This window comes from Peromyscus californicus, unplaced genomic scaffold (genome assembly GCF_007827085.1).
Source record: "Peromyscus californicus insignis strain IS unplaced genomic scaffold, ASM782708v3 Scaffold_5__1_contigs__length_169319896, whole genome shotgun sequence".
NCBI classification, from domain to species: Eukaryota; Metazoa; Chordata; class Mammalia; order Rodentia; family Cricetidae; genus Peromyscus; species Peromyscus californicus.
The window spans coordinates 16,738,221-16,753,981 of record NW_026294573.1 but is presented as its reverse complement, the minus strand read 5'-3'; the positions used below and the strand labels follow the sequence as shown (position 1 = coordinate 16,753,981).

The window sequence follows — 15,761 nt, the reverse complement described above, 5'->3', positions numbered from 1 at the left end:
GTACATTCACCACTTGACTGAAATGTGGCTGCATTGCTGGGAACACATCTGTAGGTGCCTGCTCACGGAACTTGAATATGGGTTTCTGAGTGATGAGACCCATGTCAGTCAGCCCGCTGCACTCTTGTTGTACTTTGAAATATCTGGGGAAAATAAAATAACCAGAAGTCAGTCAGGGAAATGTCCCTGATAAGCTCGCTGTATGTGAAGGAACAAGTAAACCCAGGAGCCTCACTGAAATTACTGTGGTTCTGATCATAGCCCTCCTGACATTAGGATAGAGGCGGAGTGGCCATGGCCAGTATTCTTTCCTTGTCCTTTGGATATTTGAACATCCGGAGGATTTTTCAAAAGTAATTGCAGGATGAGTGATATCCCACACCTGTCATCCAGCACAGGAAGTTAAAGGGCCATCCTGAGTCACATAGATAATATCTTGCTCCAAGGAAGCCAGATGTGCTGGAGAGATAGCTCAGTGGTTAAGAGCACCGATGGCCTTCTTGCTTCCATCGGCATCAGGCACCAATGTGTGCACAGACGTATATGCAGGCAAAGCAGCAAAACACAAAAGAAAATGTAAAAGAAAAAGCCAAAACCAATTGCACACAGAGAACAAAGTCAGAGGTTGAATGGCAAGGGTGTAGACTAGTCAGGATATTGCTTAACTTTAATTTGAAGAGAGCAGTCTGAGGTCCATACAGCCTTGATCATACTGCTTCATTGCAGGATGCTTTTAGAAGTCAAGCAAAGTCTTTTAAGGGAATTAGGAGCTTTGTGTGTGGGTGAAGCCGGAATGCTCTTAACCCCTGTGGGGGTGAGAGGGTGGCTCAGATCCTGAAGTGAAGTTAGACCTTTAGCATGTGTGTTAGCCTGTGTGTGTTCATGCTGGCACTGCAGCTGGAGCCAGAGCTGAAACTCACAAACGAACCAACGCTTACTAAGCCAAAGGAAAAGAGCACTTCCTGTCCATAGGATAGAGAGGAGGGATTAGAGAAGTGATGTGGCTCTGAGCAAAGGTGTTTGGGATTGAGCCTGACCCCAAGGACCCACACGGTAGAAGTAGAGAACTGAGTTTTTGTGATCTGCACACACGTGCTACAAACATATTTATATATACTTTTAAAATGTTTAAGAAATAGATGTTGACTTCTTTTATCCTTGTTTTTAAGTAAATTTTTTTCTCTTAATTTAGGGGGGTTAAGCATATCTGAAAATGAAAGGAGGCTTGTTTCTCAAGAGGCTTGGAGCAAACTGCAGCAGTACTTCCCAAAAGCTCCTGAGTTTCCAAGTTACAAAGAGTGCTGCTCGCAATGCAAGGTACAAGGCCCCTGACATCTGTGGGAATGGCATGCTCCTTCTTGGGAGCGCGTGCTTGCGTGCGTGCGTGCCTGCGTGCGTGCGTGCGTGCCTGCGTGCGTGCGTAGGTAGGTAGGTAGGTAGGTAGGTAGGTAGGTAGGGGGAAACATGCTTTCAATGGGAGACAGCTTATTGCTTCCATGTTTTCAGATTTTGGAACGAGAAGGGGAAGAAAATGAAGCCTTACATAAAATGATCGCAAACGAACAAAAGACTTCACTTCCGAATTTGTTCCAGGACAAAAACAGACCGTGTCTCAGTAGCTGGCCAGAGGTACTGTGATTGCCACAGAGGAAAAAAGGTCCCACAACTCTAAAGGCTTCAACCAAATGTGTTTCGGAGCATCCCTGCTCTGTTCTGTTCACTGTGTTTCCTAATTGGGAGATACACCAGCTCACCATTCCATTTTATTGCACAACCTATGGGGGGAAACACTATTAAATCCACAAGGGCTTGGTGTTGAAAACAGTGTGCTTCACACTGGGTATGGTGCTCCAGCTGTGTGGGAGGTGCAGGAGAATTGTGATTCTGAGTTTGAGGAGAACCTGTGCAACGTAGTGAGTTCCAGGATGACTTGAATTTGAAGGAGAAAATCACCTGAAATTTCAGGGGGAGGGGTGAAGACGAAACTAACCCATTGTGTTCTTTTCTTTTTGTTTCTAGGATACGGACGTTCTCTATATTGTGTCACAATTCTTTTTAGACGAATGGCGGAAGTTTGTTAGGTAGAAAATAGAAATTTTCTCTGTGGGTTGACTCTGGTAATTTGCATGGGTTCCCTTAATGGTGCGTTCTTGATTACTTTTTCCTGGCACACACAGATTTTTCTTTTGTATCAAGTTACATAACTAAACCCAAAACATTAATTAATATCCATTTATATGTATCTCTAGATTAAAATTATTATTATTATTATTTTTTTTTTTTTGTTTTTGTTTTTGTTTTTCGAGACAGGGTTTCTCTGTGTAGCTTTGCGCCTTTCCTGGAACTCACTTGGTAGCCCAGGCTGGCCTCGAACTCACAGAGATCCGCCGGCCTCTGCCTCCCGAGTGCTGGGATTAAAGGCGTGCGCCACCACCGCCCGGCGGTGCAAGCTTTTAATCCCAGCATTTGGGAGGCAGAGGCAGGCAGATCTCTGAGTTTGAGGACAGTCTGGCCTACAGAGTGAGTTCCAGGACAGCCAGAGCTACGCAGTGAGACCCTAAATAAATAAAATGTTGTGGTCTGTGGAAATACATGGCTCAGTCTTTAGAAGAACATATGGCATAAGCTTTTGGATCTGCTGAATCCAAGCAGGATCTTGCCCATCTGTAATGCAGTTCTCAAAAGGCAAAGCCTGGGTGTCTCCAGAACCAGTTTGCTAGTTGACCAGCCCATATAGGTGAGCTCTGGCTTCAAGTGAGAGGCTAGGGGAAAGTTATGAAGACTTCCTGATATCAATCAGCCTTGGGTTTTCACACACTTAGGATGAGTACCAGTTACACACATGTTCCTGTCCACATATAAACATACATACATGTTATCCCCATCCTCATGCACACATGAAAACTTTTTTTTCCCCCCAAATTAATATCTCTCCAGGCATGGTGGTACAGAAATCCCAGCACTTGGGAGATAGGGCAGGCAAATCTCTGATTTTGAGGCCAGTCTGGTGTTTACAAGATTCCAGGCCAGCCAAAATTAAATAGTAAGACCCTGTTTCAAAAAAAAAAAAAAAAAAAAACCAAAAAAAAAAAAAAAAAATCTCTTCATTTACCTCCTGTCTTGTTTGAATAGAAAGCCTGCAAGGTCTACTCCGGTGTCATCCATTGGAAACACTGCCCTTCTGTGTCCGCATGGAGGACTCATGTTTACATTTCCTTCCCTCACCAAAGAAGATTCCAAACTGTGAGTTTCTTCTCTTCGCATGGCTATCTGTCCCCAGTAATAAAGTGTGGTCAGGGGGATCTTGTCTAGCATGGAAGGCTGTTGGGAATGTGCTGAACTACTTCACTGTATTTCTTCTAAATATGACCTGGACACTTGTCTTTAAATAGAGATGAACTGACAGCGTTTTCAGGCAGGATACGCAGCCACCCAGGGAAGTTTGTTCATGATCAACTTCATTACCAGTTGCATTGTCAGCGAAGTCTTGGTTATATTAGGTTCGTGCAAAAGGAATTGCAGTTTCAGACTGAAATTCTTAATCATAACTAGGCTAAAACATCTTTATTAATCTATTTAGGAACTATTACAAACATTTTTACCAATGAGAAATAAGTCTATTCCAGTAGTCTAAAACTCTGTGCTTCAGGATTTAATTTACTCTTAGAAAGCATTTTCTGCTTCCTACTGGTAGTGGAAGGGTTTTCTTTGCCACAAAAGTGAAGATGCTTGTTAGAGCGTGGTGGTCATTTGGCTAGAAATCAGTTGAAGTTGTTGGATGAGACAAAGCTTTCCGGCCCTGTTAATTGAACTTTTGAAGTTGTGTGGTTAGGATTGTCGATAGCTCGGCCCTTTCTGTTGACTGATCCTGGCTGTGGATGTTGCAGTAGTTGTTGGTGGGTCTCAGTGATATGCTGAGTGTGTTCTCATGGTTTTGTCAGCATTCAGAAGCTGCAGTGGATCAGACCAGCAGCAGACATCAGTGACCAGACTTTTTAGTGCAGATTTTTCTTTGGAATTTCTCAGACTAGCCATTGAACTGGTTGTTACCAATTGTCATAAACAGTCCACATTTTGTTGCACATCACAATTGGATTGAGAAATGTTTCTTCATTACATAAAATAAGACAGAATAATACAAAGTTACTCATCACCCCCCACTCCCCACCCCCACTTTACAAGGCACCCAATCACCCATCCTTTTAAACTTTCCAGTTTGCTTCAAATAGCAGAGTAACAGTCCACACTGAGTTCATTGAGTTCTTTGGCATCTTCTGACTACTCAAAAGGGTCAACCTCAGTGAGTGGGTCCTTTATTGTCAACTACCGTTGGCCAGCTACTGTACTCACCTTCAGGGCTCTTATTTCCTTTTTGAAACGCACTATATGTTCTTAGCAGTTCGTTGAACAAATGCTGTGTTTTATTGCAAGTTGTCTCTGGTGCTTTAGGACCCATAAAAAGATTGCTTGAATTTGCTTTTTTGTGTAACATCATTTCCATAGTATAAAATAAACACTGATAACAATAAGTCATTAGCAAAATACAAAATGAAGAAATGTGCATTCAAATGAAATTACTACATTAATAAAATGTTTCCTCATATCAAATGGCAGTTTCAGCAATGAAAAAAACCGCAGTTGCTTTTGCACACACCTAATAGTTGTCTTTTTCTACAGCTGTCAACCTTTAGAGAGAAGAGAAGGAGGCTGGCCCACTGCAGCACATAATAAGTAAATATCAGAATTAAAAAACCCCCTGGGATGATGCTGGACTATAGTTTCCACATATATTTTAATGTTTGGAGGTCATTTAATGGAACTCAGTGTTAATGTATGTTTCCTTTTAGACTTCTCACTCCTTTCCTTACTGTGTTGCCAATTGTGACCATTAGACATTTAGAAACAGTATGTCTTAGAGCTGGGGATGGAACTGAGTCACTAGAGTGCTGCTGTGCACTTGGCAGAACCTGGGATGATACCTAGCACTCCATCATCCAGGTGTGGTGGTGCATAACTATAATCCCAGCAGTCAATTAGAAAACTCATGTACAATTTCAAGCCCCTAACTAAGTACTTCGCTTCCTTCTTTCTTATTGCCATTTTCTTCTCTCTCTGTCTTGCAGTAACTATTATCTAAATTTAGTCCTCTGTCTCAGAACATCATCCTATTAAACAAAGCATACTGAAACATAGGCAGGACAATCATAAGTTTTGGGCCAACCTCAGCCACATCTTGAAACCTTGGCTTAAAACCCAAACCAGGATTAATGTGTGCAAAGTTGAATGTATTGCACTTTTAATTGTATTGTATATATTTAATGCGTTTTCTATAAACGGCCTTATCCTGTACATATTCTTCTGTGTCTAACTTTATTCAGCTTGTGAGATTCCTATCAAACCTGCTCATAAAGTCCCACTGGATTTGATGAGTTTCCCCTCCTGTTAATTTGCTGTAAATTGTTGGTGGTATTGATTTTGTTGTAGGGTCTTTGCTCTGTTGCTCTCCTCGTGTCTTAAGGCATATTGGTTTTTGTTTTTTGTTTTTTGTTTTTTTGTTTTTTTGCACAGTATAGCTCTCATATGGCCCAGCGAATGGCAAATGATTCAAAAGCTCTTTGTTGTGGATAAAGTAATTAAAATCACAAGAATTGAAGTTGGAGACTCTTCTGAAATACAGTATATTTCTGAGCCTAGTAAGTTTTCATATTGCTTTTGGTTTCTTTCATTAAATGTTGACAATTTGAAAGGGGGAAGGGGAGGGTCCATCAGTACTCAATGTTGAATATTATAGAGCAGCTCAGATGCTTCTGGCAGACTTGTGAGCTGTCATCATCTGAACATTTAGTTACGGCAATACACAGATTCCTCATCATTCGCATGCAGCCTAGCACATCAGTTACTGAATACAATATGTAGTTACTGATGTGGGGTTTTGTAACAATTCTTCAGTTGCTTCTGCTCTACTGTTGTCTAGATCTCTGTCCAGATTGCAGAGAAGGCCTGCTATGCCAGCAGCAGAGGGACCTTCGAGAATATACCCAAGCTACCATCTATGTCCACAAAGTTGTGGACAACAAAAAGGTACCAGTTCTTGTGGCCGTGACTAGGAAAGGTGGGCCATCACATCTGCCCACTAAGAGCTGAACTTGGACAGCTGAAAAGAGTAGGAGCATTTCATTTCATTTCCAGTGTCTGACTTCTGGTTTAAAAAAATTGCTGTTGAGGGGCTGGAGAGATGGCTCAGCAGTTAAGAGCACTGGCTGCTCTTCCAGAGGTTCTGAGTTCAATTCCTAGCACCCACATGGTGCCTCACAGCCATCTATAATGAAAGCTAGCACCCTCTTCTGGTGTGGAGGCATACATGCAGGCAGAACATAATAAATAAATTTTAAAAAATTTGCTCTGTCTGTTGGGTTTAGACGAGGTGGTAGCATAGTTGGGAGCATAGCATGACAGGGAGAGCCAGACTGGGCCTCAGCATCGATCTGAAGGTCAGGAGAAATTGGAAGGTGTGACTTCAGAGCATTTTCTGTATTACTGTTGGCTTTGAGAATAGAGCATGAAAGTCTATCCGTGGATTCCAGGGTTTGGAGAATTAAAGGCAGTTAGTTACTAAGTGCATTGTTTTAGAATGCTACCTTCCAAATTATGCATTACAGGTGTAGAGTTCTACTTTACAGATTAAAAAAAAGGCTTTATTTCCAAACTTGGCTGAGAAAAGGAACATAATATAAGCATCTCCCCACCCCTCCTTAAACCTTTTCACCTTCAGCCCAAAGGTCGAAGGACCAGTCAGTGTTTAATCTGAAATTACTAGCGTGTCTACTGTGTTATGTAGAAGAGCCTTTTTTTCTGTCTGCTTCTCAGTTTCTATGTCACAACCTGTAACTCCAGTTCTAGTAGATTTGATGTTTGTTGCATCTGAGGCGCGCGCGCGCGCGCGCGCGCGCACACACACACACACACGTATATACAAATATAGAATTAAAAATAAAACTCAGCCAGGTGTTGTGATGCATACCTTTAATCCCAGCAGAGTTCAAGGCCAGCCTGGCCTACAACTAGAGATAGAATAATGAGACTCCCGCCTCAAAAAAGTAAATAAGGGCTGGAGAGATGGCTCAGAGGTTAAGAGCACTGACTACATTTCCAGAGGTCCTGAGTTCAATTCCCAGCAACCACATGGTGGCTCACAACCATCTGTAATGAGATCTGGCACCCTCTTCTGCATACATAATAAATAAATTTAAAAAAAAAAAAAAAAAGTAAATAAATAATAAAGGGGTGGAGAGGCCACAGGGTTAGGCTACAAGAAGTTAAAGAGTAAAGCAGGTGGTCCTGGTTCCCAATTCAACCACATCTCACAGATCCAAAGCCCCACCTGCTACCCCATGCTCACCCAGGGCCTCACACATTTCTCTCTTCTCCTGGTGCATTCAGGTGATGAAAGACTCAGCTCCGGAGTTGAATGTGAGTAGTTCTGAGACAGAAGAGGACAAGGAAGAAGCTAAGCCAGATGGAGAGAAAGACCCGGACTTTAATCAAGTACGCACTGATGCTCGTACCATCATTATGCCGCCTTTCACTCCAGGCATCTCTTCCTGGTTTGGGATATTGTTCTGGGTCCCCTTTCCACTTGTCCTGTAATTTTGTGTTCTTTAGTTTTTGTAGCATGCTGCAGCTCTCCTAATTTCCAGTCTCTCTCTTCTCTCTTCTCTCACTTTTCTCTCTGTGTGTGTCCAAACACACACACACACACACACACACACACACACACACACACACACACACACACACACACACACACACACACACACACGAGACTACATACCCTCCAGAATTGATTTCTTTTAAGAAAGTAGCCGGGCGGTGGTGGCGCACGCCTTTAATCCCAGCACTCGGGAGGCAGAGCCAGGCGGATCTCTGTGAGTTCGAGGCCAGCCTGGGCTACCAAGTGAGTCCCAGGAAAGGCGCAAAGCTACACAGAGAAACCCTGTCTCGAAAAACCAAAAAAAAAAAAAAAAAAAAAAAAGAAAGTAACTTGGTGTGGCTATGGTGGTGCTCACCGTTACAGCATTCTTTCTGGTGGGTATCTGTGTGTCTGAGGCCAGCCTAGTCTACTTAGAAGAGTTCCAGAGCAGGTCTACCTAGAAGAGTTTCAGAACAGGTCTACCCTGTCTCAAAACAAGCAAATAAACAAAAAGTGCTGAACTTGGCAGTGTGACTAAGACCACCCAGGAGGCTGAAGTAGGATTGTCCACCTGTCAGTTTAAGGCCACTTTGGGCAGAATACTAAAACAAGACACATGCATTTCTTGGTACGATGCTTAATTATGGGAGTTTTGGAGTTTTTTTTTTGTTGTTGTTGTTTCCGGGTTTTTTGTTTATTTGTTTTTTTTTTTTTTTTTTTTTTTTCTTTTTTTTTTTTAAAGACAGTATTTCTCTGTATAGCCCTGGCTGTCCTGGAGCTTGCTCTGTAAACCAAGACTGTCTCAAAACAAAACCCAAGGATGGCTCCTGTTAAAATTCCTTCTAACGTGTAAAAAAACTATTGTAATATAAAGTATGGATGGATATGTGGATGAGCTTCTGGCTTCTGGAAAACAGATGACTGTGTTCCTTTTATATTCTATAGAACACTGTATACATTTTAAGGCTTTAAAGAAAGCTATGTGTATGTATATTTTTGAGTGCATGTACCTATGTACCATGTGAGTGCAGGTACCCACAGAGGCCTGAAGAGAGCATTGGATCCATGGAACTGGAGTTACAAGTGGTTGTGAGCCTCTTAGTAATATGCTGGGAACCAATTGTGGGTCTTGGAAGAACAGTAAGTGCTTTTTTACCCTGGAGTCATCTCTGCATCTCCCACACCTCACCTCCAGCCCTACGCCTTCCACCTCCCTCCTTATTTTTTTTCTTTTTTAACAGGGTTTTACATTGTGTCCCTGGCTGGACTGGGTTCAAATTTTCTGAGATACTTCCTCTGCTCCTCCCTCTCCTTGTGCCTCTGCCCCTCTCTTTGCCTCTGCTGGGTTTAATGTATGTGCTCCCACATCCAACTGATACTGATCCTTTAAAAACCTTGGGATTTCTACTAGATGTTTGTCTTTTAGTAGCTAGAATATCTTTATCCTAAGAGAGTAGTCAGATTACACTCTGCTCCACCCATGTTGGAATGGTCCTCTGCCTTCTTCATTGGAGAACAGTCTCTGGACTTGCTAGTCTGTCACACACACACTGATTTTGCTGCTTGAGTTTCAGTTTTTTCGAGACAGAGTTTCTCTGTGTAGCCCTGGCCTCACTTACAGACCAAGCTGGCCTCAAACTAGAGATCCACCTGCCTCTAGATCTAGAGTGCTGGGATTAAAGGCGTGTGCCACCACTGCCTGGCAGCTGCTTTATTCTTAATATCTCCTGTTGGGCTGGAGAGGTGGCTCAGTGGTTAAGAGCACTGGCTGTTCTTTCAGAGGTCCTGAGTTCATTTCCCAGCTCCCACATGGTGGCTTACAACCATCTGTAATAGAACCTGATGCCCTCTTGGCATGCAGGTATACATGCAGAGCACTCACATAATATAAATAAATAAACAAGTAAATAAGTAAGTAAGTAAGTAAATAATAAATAAATAAATAAAGTCTTGAAGTCTTGGTTGCCTCAAGGTAAATGTTGCTTGTAGTTACCCAGTGTGTGGAAGGATGTGTCAGTATTTGTTATCCATGCCTTGTTGGAATCTTAAAAATAGCCTTAAAAAACAAACAGAACAAAACCCATGAAGGAAGAAAAGCACAGTTTTATGCCCCGCCCCCTGACAGTGGGCGGGCACATTTTAGTTTCCTTTGTTAAGCTTGGTAGCTCGTGGCCTTGGTGCATTCTGTGGTAATGCTGGGTTCATTTTGAGAGTTTTCTAACTGAGGTGCCCTATTGCCCTGTTAAGATCTATGTCGGTGTCTGCTGTCATGTCGGAGTCAAGTTTTCTTTGTTGTCTGTGTTTTTCCTTTGGAGACACAGTCTTTCTGGCCCTGCATGTGCCACGTAACTAAGGTTGGCCTTGATCCCATAGTTGTCTTGTTTGGTTTCCAGAGCGCTGGGGCCGCTGGTATGGCCACTCTGCCTGGCTGTAAAGCAGACCTAGCTTTGCTCTTTGTTTCCAGCCATGCTTTTCCGCCTAAGAACTGTTTAGCAAACTCTACATTTCCGTGCGATTCAGACTTTGAAAGGCTGACGGTTTCTCTGAACATCCCGTCTTATTCACTGTGGTCATGACCACAGCAGTGTTCCAGGTGGATGTGGAATTTCAGTCCTCAGTTGTGGATGGCAGCAGATTTCACGTGTACAAATATGATGATGCAGAATGTTGGAGAACATTGCTTTTTACGCCATAATTATTTTGTACACATTATAATTTTCTTCCATCTCTCTTCTCCATGTTTGGATATTGTAATACTCTAGAATGTTTTAAATACTTTTGGTTTAGAGCAGGGTGGGGATCTCAATTCTAACCCTCAGTTTAGAGCATAGTAACTAGTCCCCAGGGATACCTAGTGTCTTCAGAATGTTCCGTCCCTCCCCCTTTCTTTTTCTCAGAACATGGTGGCTGGTTGCACTGCCGTAAATTCATGCCATAAATCGAGGCCTTCGTGATCCTTAATGGAGTTGAGCAAATCCCCTTCCCTCTCTAAGCCAGATCAACCCAGTTCTCTCCATGTTATCTAAAATTCAGGTTAATGATACACTCACGGATATTACTTAGGTAATTGAAAGCCTTTAAAAACAAGTGGCTGGAAGAGGAACAACAACCAGTGTGCTGGTTTTAGTGGGTTGAGATGTGTTAAAGAAAAATAATTCCAGGAAAAGCCTTTAGATCCTCATACAATCAATTTGAAAAGATGTTAGTTGCTGGGTGAGGCATGAGGTGAGTTTGAGTTTACGCAGTAGATATCATCTGTCTGTAGATAATCCCTCTTTCACAGTTGGGTGAATCACAGTATTCACCTTGGGTGCAGTTTTCAGGACTGATAAACTGCCTAACTTTTTCTTGTGAATCTTAGAATCACATTCATGGGTGTGGAAGCTCACTAGAGTGGGCAGAGCCTTGCTAGTGCCTAGCTCCTTGAGACCAGGTCCTTGCTAAGATTGTGCCCTGGTAGCTGCTTTATGAATTTCAAAACACATTAATAATTTGAATGGGACACATGTGTCCACAGTGGCCCCAGCAGCCCTTTTCACTCCAATTGACACTCAGTGCATCTTGGTAGCCAGAGGAAAGTTGCAGTTATCTTATCCAGGTATAATTAAACCAGAGAAAAAACATTTTGTAAAATTCCATTGTCTGGCCTGTTTAACAGGCAAACTTGACTTCTTGTTAGCCTCTGAGGCATTTGTAAGTAGAGAGCCACCACATACTAAGCCCAGCTATGGGAAGACAAGTTCACACACCGCCTGGAGTACATAACAAGTTCAAGGCAGACCTACATAATGAGACCCTTTCAAACAGACCCAAAAAATGTTCTAGAACATTTGGCCCCTTGCTGTTCTCTTTTCTGAAGACCGGTACAGCCTGTGTCATATACCCATATATAGGCCTGTACTCCTGTGAATGTTTAGGTCAGTTGCAATATCATAATGTTGTAAATACTTGATTCTGTGTATTCCAGAGGTAAACACAGCTTCCAGTGAGATGTTTATAGTGTGCTTCAGAGAAGCTAGCTGGCATCGTTCCCTGTGTCCACAACTCCCTCTCCACCCCAAATTGATCAAACCGGCATTGTCTGTGTTGGGTGGTTTTGATATAGACAAGGTTTTTTTCTTAACTGTTTTGTCTATACTCCAGATCAACAGTTCTATAAATTGCAAGTTGGGCCTGAGCATTGGTTTATGCTTATTTTTAACAGTTTTTCCAGGGGGTTTTTTGCAAGACTTTTATAGTTGAGGCAGTTTTCCTCTCGCCACCACCGATATGACTTAAGCACAGTAGTTTGTTTTTAGTTTGATTTTTTAATTTAGTTGGTGTTTACTTCCATATCATTCTCAAAGGAAGGTCAGAGATGTGGCTGAGTTGGTAGTATGCTTGCCTTGCATGCAGGAGTTCTGCTTTTCATCCCCAGTCCCATGAACTTGACAGAACGGCATACTGATTTAATCTCATCAGTGTGGAGGTGGAAACAGGAGGGTTGTTTGGGGTCAAGGGCATCCAGTAAGACAGGGAGCTAGAGACTAGCAGTACATGACCCTCCCAGAAGAAAATGTATAAAACAACTTAGAATTTATTTACAAAGTTCTGTAATTTCAATTTATTGGCTTGTGTTTTGTTTTTAGTTAACTTTAACTTTTTAATGCATTTATTTTATTTTGTGTATGTGTAGATGCAGTTGAGGTCAGTCAGACATTTTGCAGGAGTTGGTTCTCACCTTGCACTGTGTGGGTCCTGGGGAACAATCGGATGATTGTTGCGGACTGCCTTGATCATTGTGGCGACAACCTCTTATCTGGAACAATAAATACCCGATGTCTCTGCATGCAAGTGATATTTAGCTGTGTGCGCACACACACTTGCCTTCAAGTGGGAGGCATCAAGAGCCTGGTTTAAATGTATTAAATATCAGGCTTGGCAGTGATAGCCATCTCCCAGCCCCAGGCCTTGTTGTATAGCCCTAGGCTGGCCTTCAGAATCCCTTTCTTACCTCTCAAGTGCTAGGATTCAAAGAAAGCCACCACAACTGGTAATTTATTGTTCCTGGTTGGAGGTGAAACTTGCTTTTAAATGTTAAATTACTTAGAGGCAGTAATTTTCTTTTCTTTTTTTTGAGACAGGGTTTCTCTGTGTAGTTTTGGTGCCTGTCCTGGATCTCACTCTGTAGACCAGGCTGGCCTCGAACTCACAGAGAACCGCCTGACTCTGCCTCCTGAGTGCTGGGATTAAAGGCGTGCGCCACCTTAAAGTTAATTTTTCACACACACACACACACACACACACACACACACACACACACACACACACACCACACCCCACTGTTTGAAACTGCCAGTCACTGTGTTGGTCAGCGGGTTTCACGAGCAGTTGTAGCTGGCTTCTGTTTGCCGGAATAACATCCCAAACAGGGTAATCGTAGTTTTCTCTTGGGAATCTTATTGCAGAGCAATGGAGGTACCAAGCGGCAGAAGACGTCCCAGCAGGGCTACGTGGCCTACCAGAAGCAGGTTATCCGGCGGAGCACGAGGCACAGAAAGGTGCGAGGAGAGAAGGCGCTGCTGGTCTCAGCCAATCAAACGTTAAAGGAACTGAAGATTCAGGTGAGAGGAAGCGAATGTTATATAGCTACCATTCTTTCTTAGGCTGAGCCTTCACTAACCTGCCCGCTCGTGTAGTAAGCCAGTGAGAGAGGGCCTTTTTTGTTTCCCCAAACTAAAATAACCTCCCATTAAAGATCTTATTCATGTGATTTTTGTTTGTTTGCTTGGTTGGTTTTTGTTTTTTTCATGATAGGTTTTTTTTTTTTTCTGTGTAGCCCTGGCTGTCCTGGAACTAGATCTGCCTGCCTCTGTCTCCTCAGTGATGGGATTAAAAAGATATGTGCCAACATGCCTGACCATTCATGTTAATTTATAAAGGGCATCTAAGGGCAAAGTATTCCTCTCTGTTGGTAGTGAAGTTCCAGATCCATCCTGGCACTGATCCCGTAAGATCCTAGACAGACAACATGCTCCTTAAAGAGCATGTACCACTTTTTTTGTTAGGAGCATTGAGACAGGACTTCTGTATCCCTGGCTGTCCTGGAACAAGAATGACCTTGCTGCAACAAGTGTCCATTTGGGGTGCTATCAGTTTCTTTAGGTTCCCCATGGTGTTAACAGTGTTGCGCTTGACATGGATGGTTCCCAGTATTATAAATTTTTTAGATTTATATGATAGTGTATGAATGTTTTGCTTGCATGTGGGCCACATAGGTGCCTGAAGGGAAGAGAAAACCATGTCTCTAATTCCCTGGAACTGGAGCTAGAGATGGTTATGAATCACTGTGTGGGTGCTAGGAACTGAACCTGGGTCCTCTGCAGAACATCAGGTACTCTTAGCTACTGAATCTAAAATTTTATTGGGGTATGTGTGTGTGTGTTTTGTATAATGAGGGTGATGAGAGCAGGGCCCTGGTGCATATGTGGAGATTTGAAGATATCTTTACCTGAGTTCCGGGGATCAAACTCAGGTTTGGCTCTTTTGTTGTTGTTGTTGAGGCTTTATGTATGTATATATTTTTTTTTTTTTTGGTTTTTCGAGACAGGGTTTCTCTGTGTAGCTTTGCGCCTTTCCTGGAACTCGCTTTGGAGACCAGGCTGGCCTCGAACTCACAGAGATCCGCCTGGCTCTGCCTCCCAAGTGCTGGGATTAAAGGCGTGCGCCACCACCGCCCGGCGTATATATGTTTTTGAGACAGTGTGTCAGTACATAGCCCTTGCTGGCCTACAACTCACTTTGCAGATGAGGCTAGCTTGAGCTCACAGAGATCTGCCTGCCTCTGCCTCCTGAGATTGGGGAACAAAGGTGTGGTCAACTATACCATGTAACAGTGGGTGTCTTTGCATACTGAGCCATCTCAAGGGCCTATGTTGTTTTGAGCCTCGGTCACTTAACTTGCTTGAAGCTTACCCATTAGGGCTAGGCCAGCTCACCAGCAAAGAAAGCTCAAGGTATCCACCTTTCCCTGTCTTCCCAGCACTGGGAATACAAGTATACACTACCTCACTTATATTTTTTTTAATTATTTTTTAATTGTGTGTGAGTATGTGTACATGTGAGTATAAATGCCTGTAGAGTCCGTAAGAGGCAGCTGTTAGCTGCTCAACATGCATGCTGGGTACCAAACTCAGGTCCTCTGCAAAAAAGCAGCACATGCTATTAACTGCTGAGCCATTTCTCCAGCCCTCTTACTCACATTTTTAAGATATTTATTTATTTTCTATTTATATGTGTGTGTTTCTGAGCATATACATATGCACCAAGTAATGCAGAAGACCAATGGAGTTAGAGACAATTTCCATGCGAGTGCTGGGAATTTCCCGGTCCTCTGCAAGAGTAACAAGTGCTCTTAACTGCTGAGCCATCTCTCCAGCCCCCCACACCCACATTTTAAATGTGGATTCTGATGATCAAACTTGGAGCCTCAAGCTTGTAAAAAAACATTTGCTATTGTTGACATTTGCTTGTTTCTTTTGTGTGCATGTGAATCTGTATGGTAGAAGTTAGAGGACAATTTTTTCTCTGGGGGATTTGTTTTCTTGAGTCATGTACTAGGATTTAATGCAGATGATCAGGCATAGTGACAGTATCTTTACTCTCTTGAGCCATCTCACCAGCTGTCCTGTTTTGGGTTACTATTGCTGTGATGGAATGTCATCACAAAAAACATGACGGGGCGGACGGGGTTCATTCACCTTACACTTCCACAATGTTGTCTATCACTGGAGAAAGTCGGGACAGGAACTCTAGCAGGGCTGGAACCTGGAAACAGGAGCCAACCTTGCTCAGTTTGCTTTCTTACAGAACATAGGACCACCAGCCCCACACATAATGGGCTGGGCCCTCCACCATCACTTACAAAGAAAATGCCCGGTCTTATGGGTGCATTTTCTCAATTGAGATTACCTCCTTTCAAATGATTCTAGCTTGTGTCAAGTTGACATAAAACTAGCCAGCACTCCACATTTGTGTGTATGTCTCTGTACCTACTAAATTCAGAGGGGTGAGGGAATCCCTTGGACCTGGA

The 15,761-nt window shown here is 42.9% G+C and overlaps 1 protein-coding gene across 5 annotated transcripts in view; it reads left to right on the top strand.

Moving 5' to 3' along the window:
* The window catches only part of Usp48 (ubiquitin specific peptidase 48), a 71,276-nt gene that overhangs the window by 41,730 nt on the left and 13,785 nt on the right, over nucleotides 1-15,761 (top strand). For 2 of the 5 annotated variants that reach the window (XM_052715189.1, XM_052715188.1), the window contains exons 16-24: nucleotides 1,193-1,317; nucleotides 1,507-1,629; nucleotides 2,020-2,081; nucleotides 3,133-3,243; nucleotides 4,678-4,731; nucleotides 5,569-5,693; nucleotides 5,975-6,081; nucleotides 7,441-7,545; nucleotides 13,138-13,293. In XM_052715189.1, coding sequence (XP_052571149.1) covers nucleotides 1,193-1,317; nucleotides 1,507-1,629; nucleotides 2,020-2,081; nucleotides 3,133-3,243; nucleotides 4,678-4,731; nucleotides 5,569-5,693; nucleotides 5,975-6,081; nucleotides 7,441-7,545; nucleotides 13,138-13,293 — 968 coding nt within the window. Of the gene's footprint in view, nucleotides 1-1,192; nucleotides 1,318-1,506; nucleotides 1,630-2,019; nucleotides 2,082-3,132; nucleotides 3,244-4,677; nucleotides 4,732-5,568; nucleotides 5,694-5,974; nucleotides 6,082-7,440; nucleotides 7,546-13,137; nucleotides 13,294-15,761 lie in introns of those variants that run through there. The other 3 variants (XM_052715192.1, XM_052715191.1, XR_008213520.1) reach the window with 2 other exon arrangements.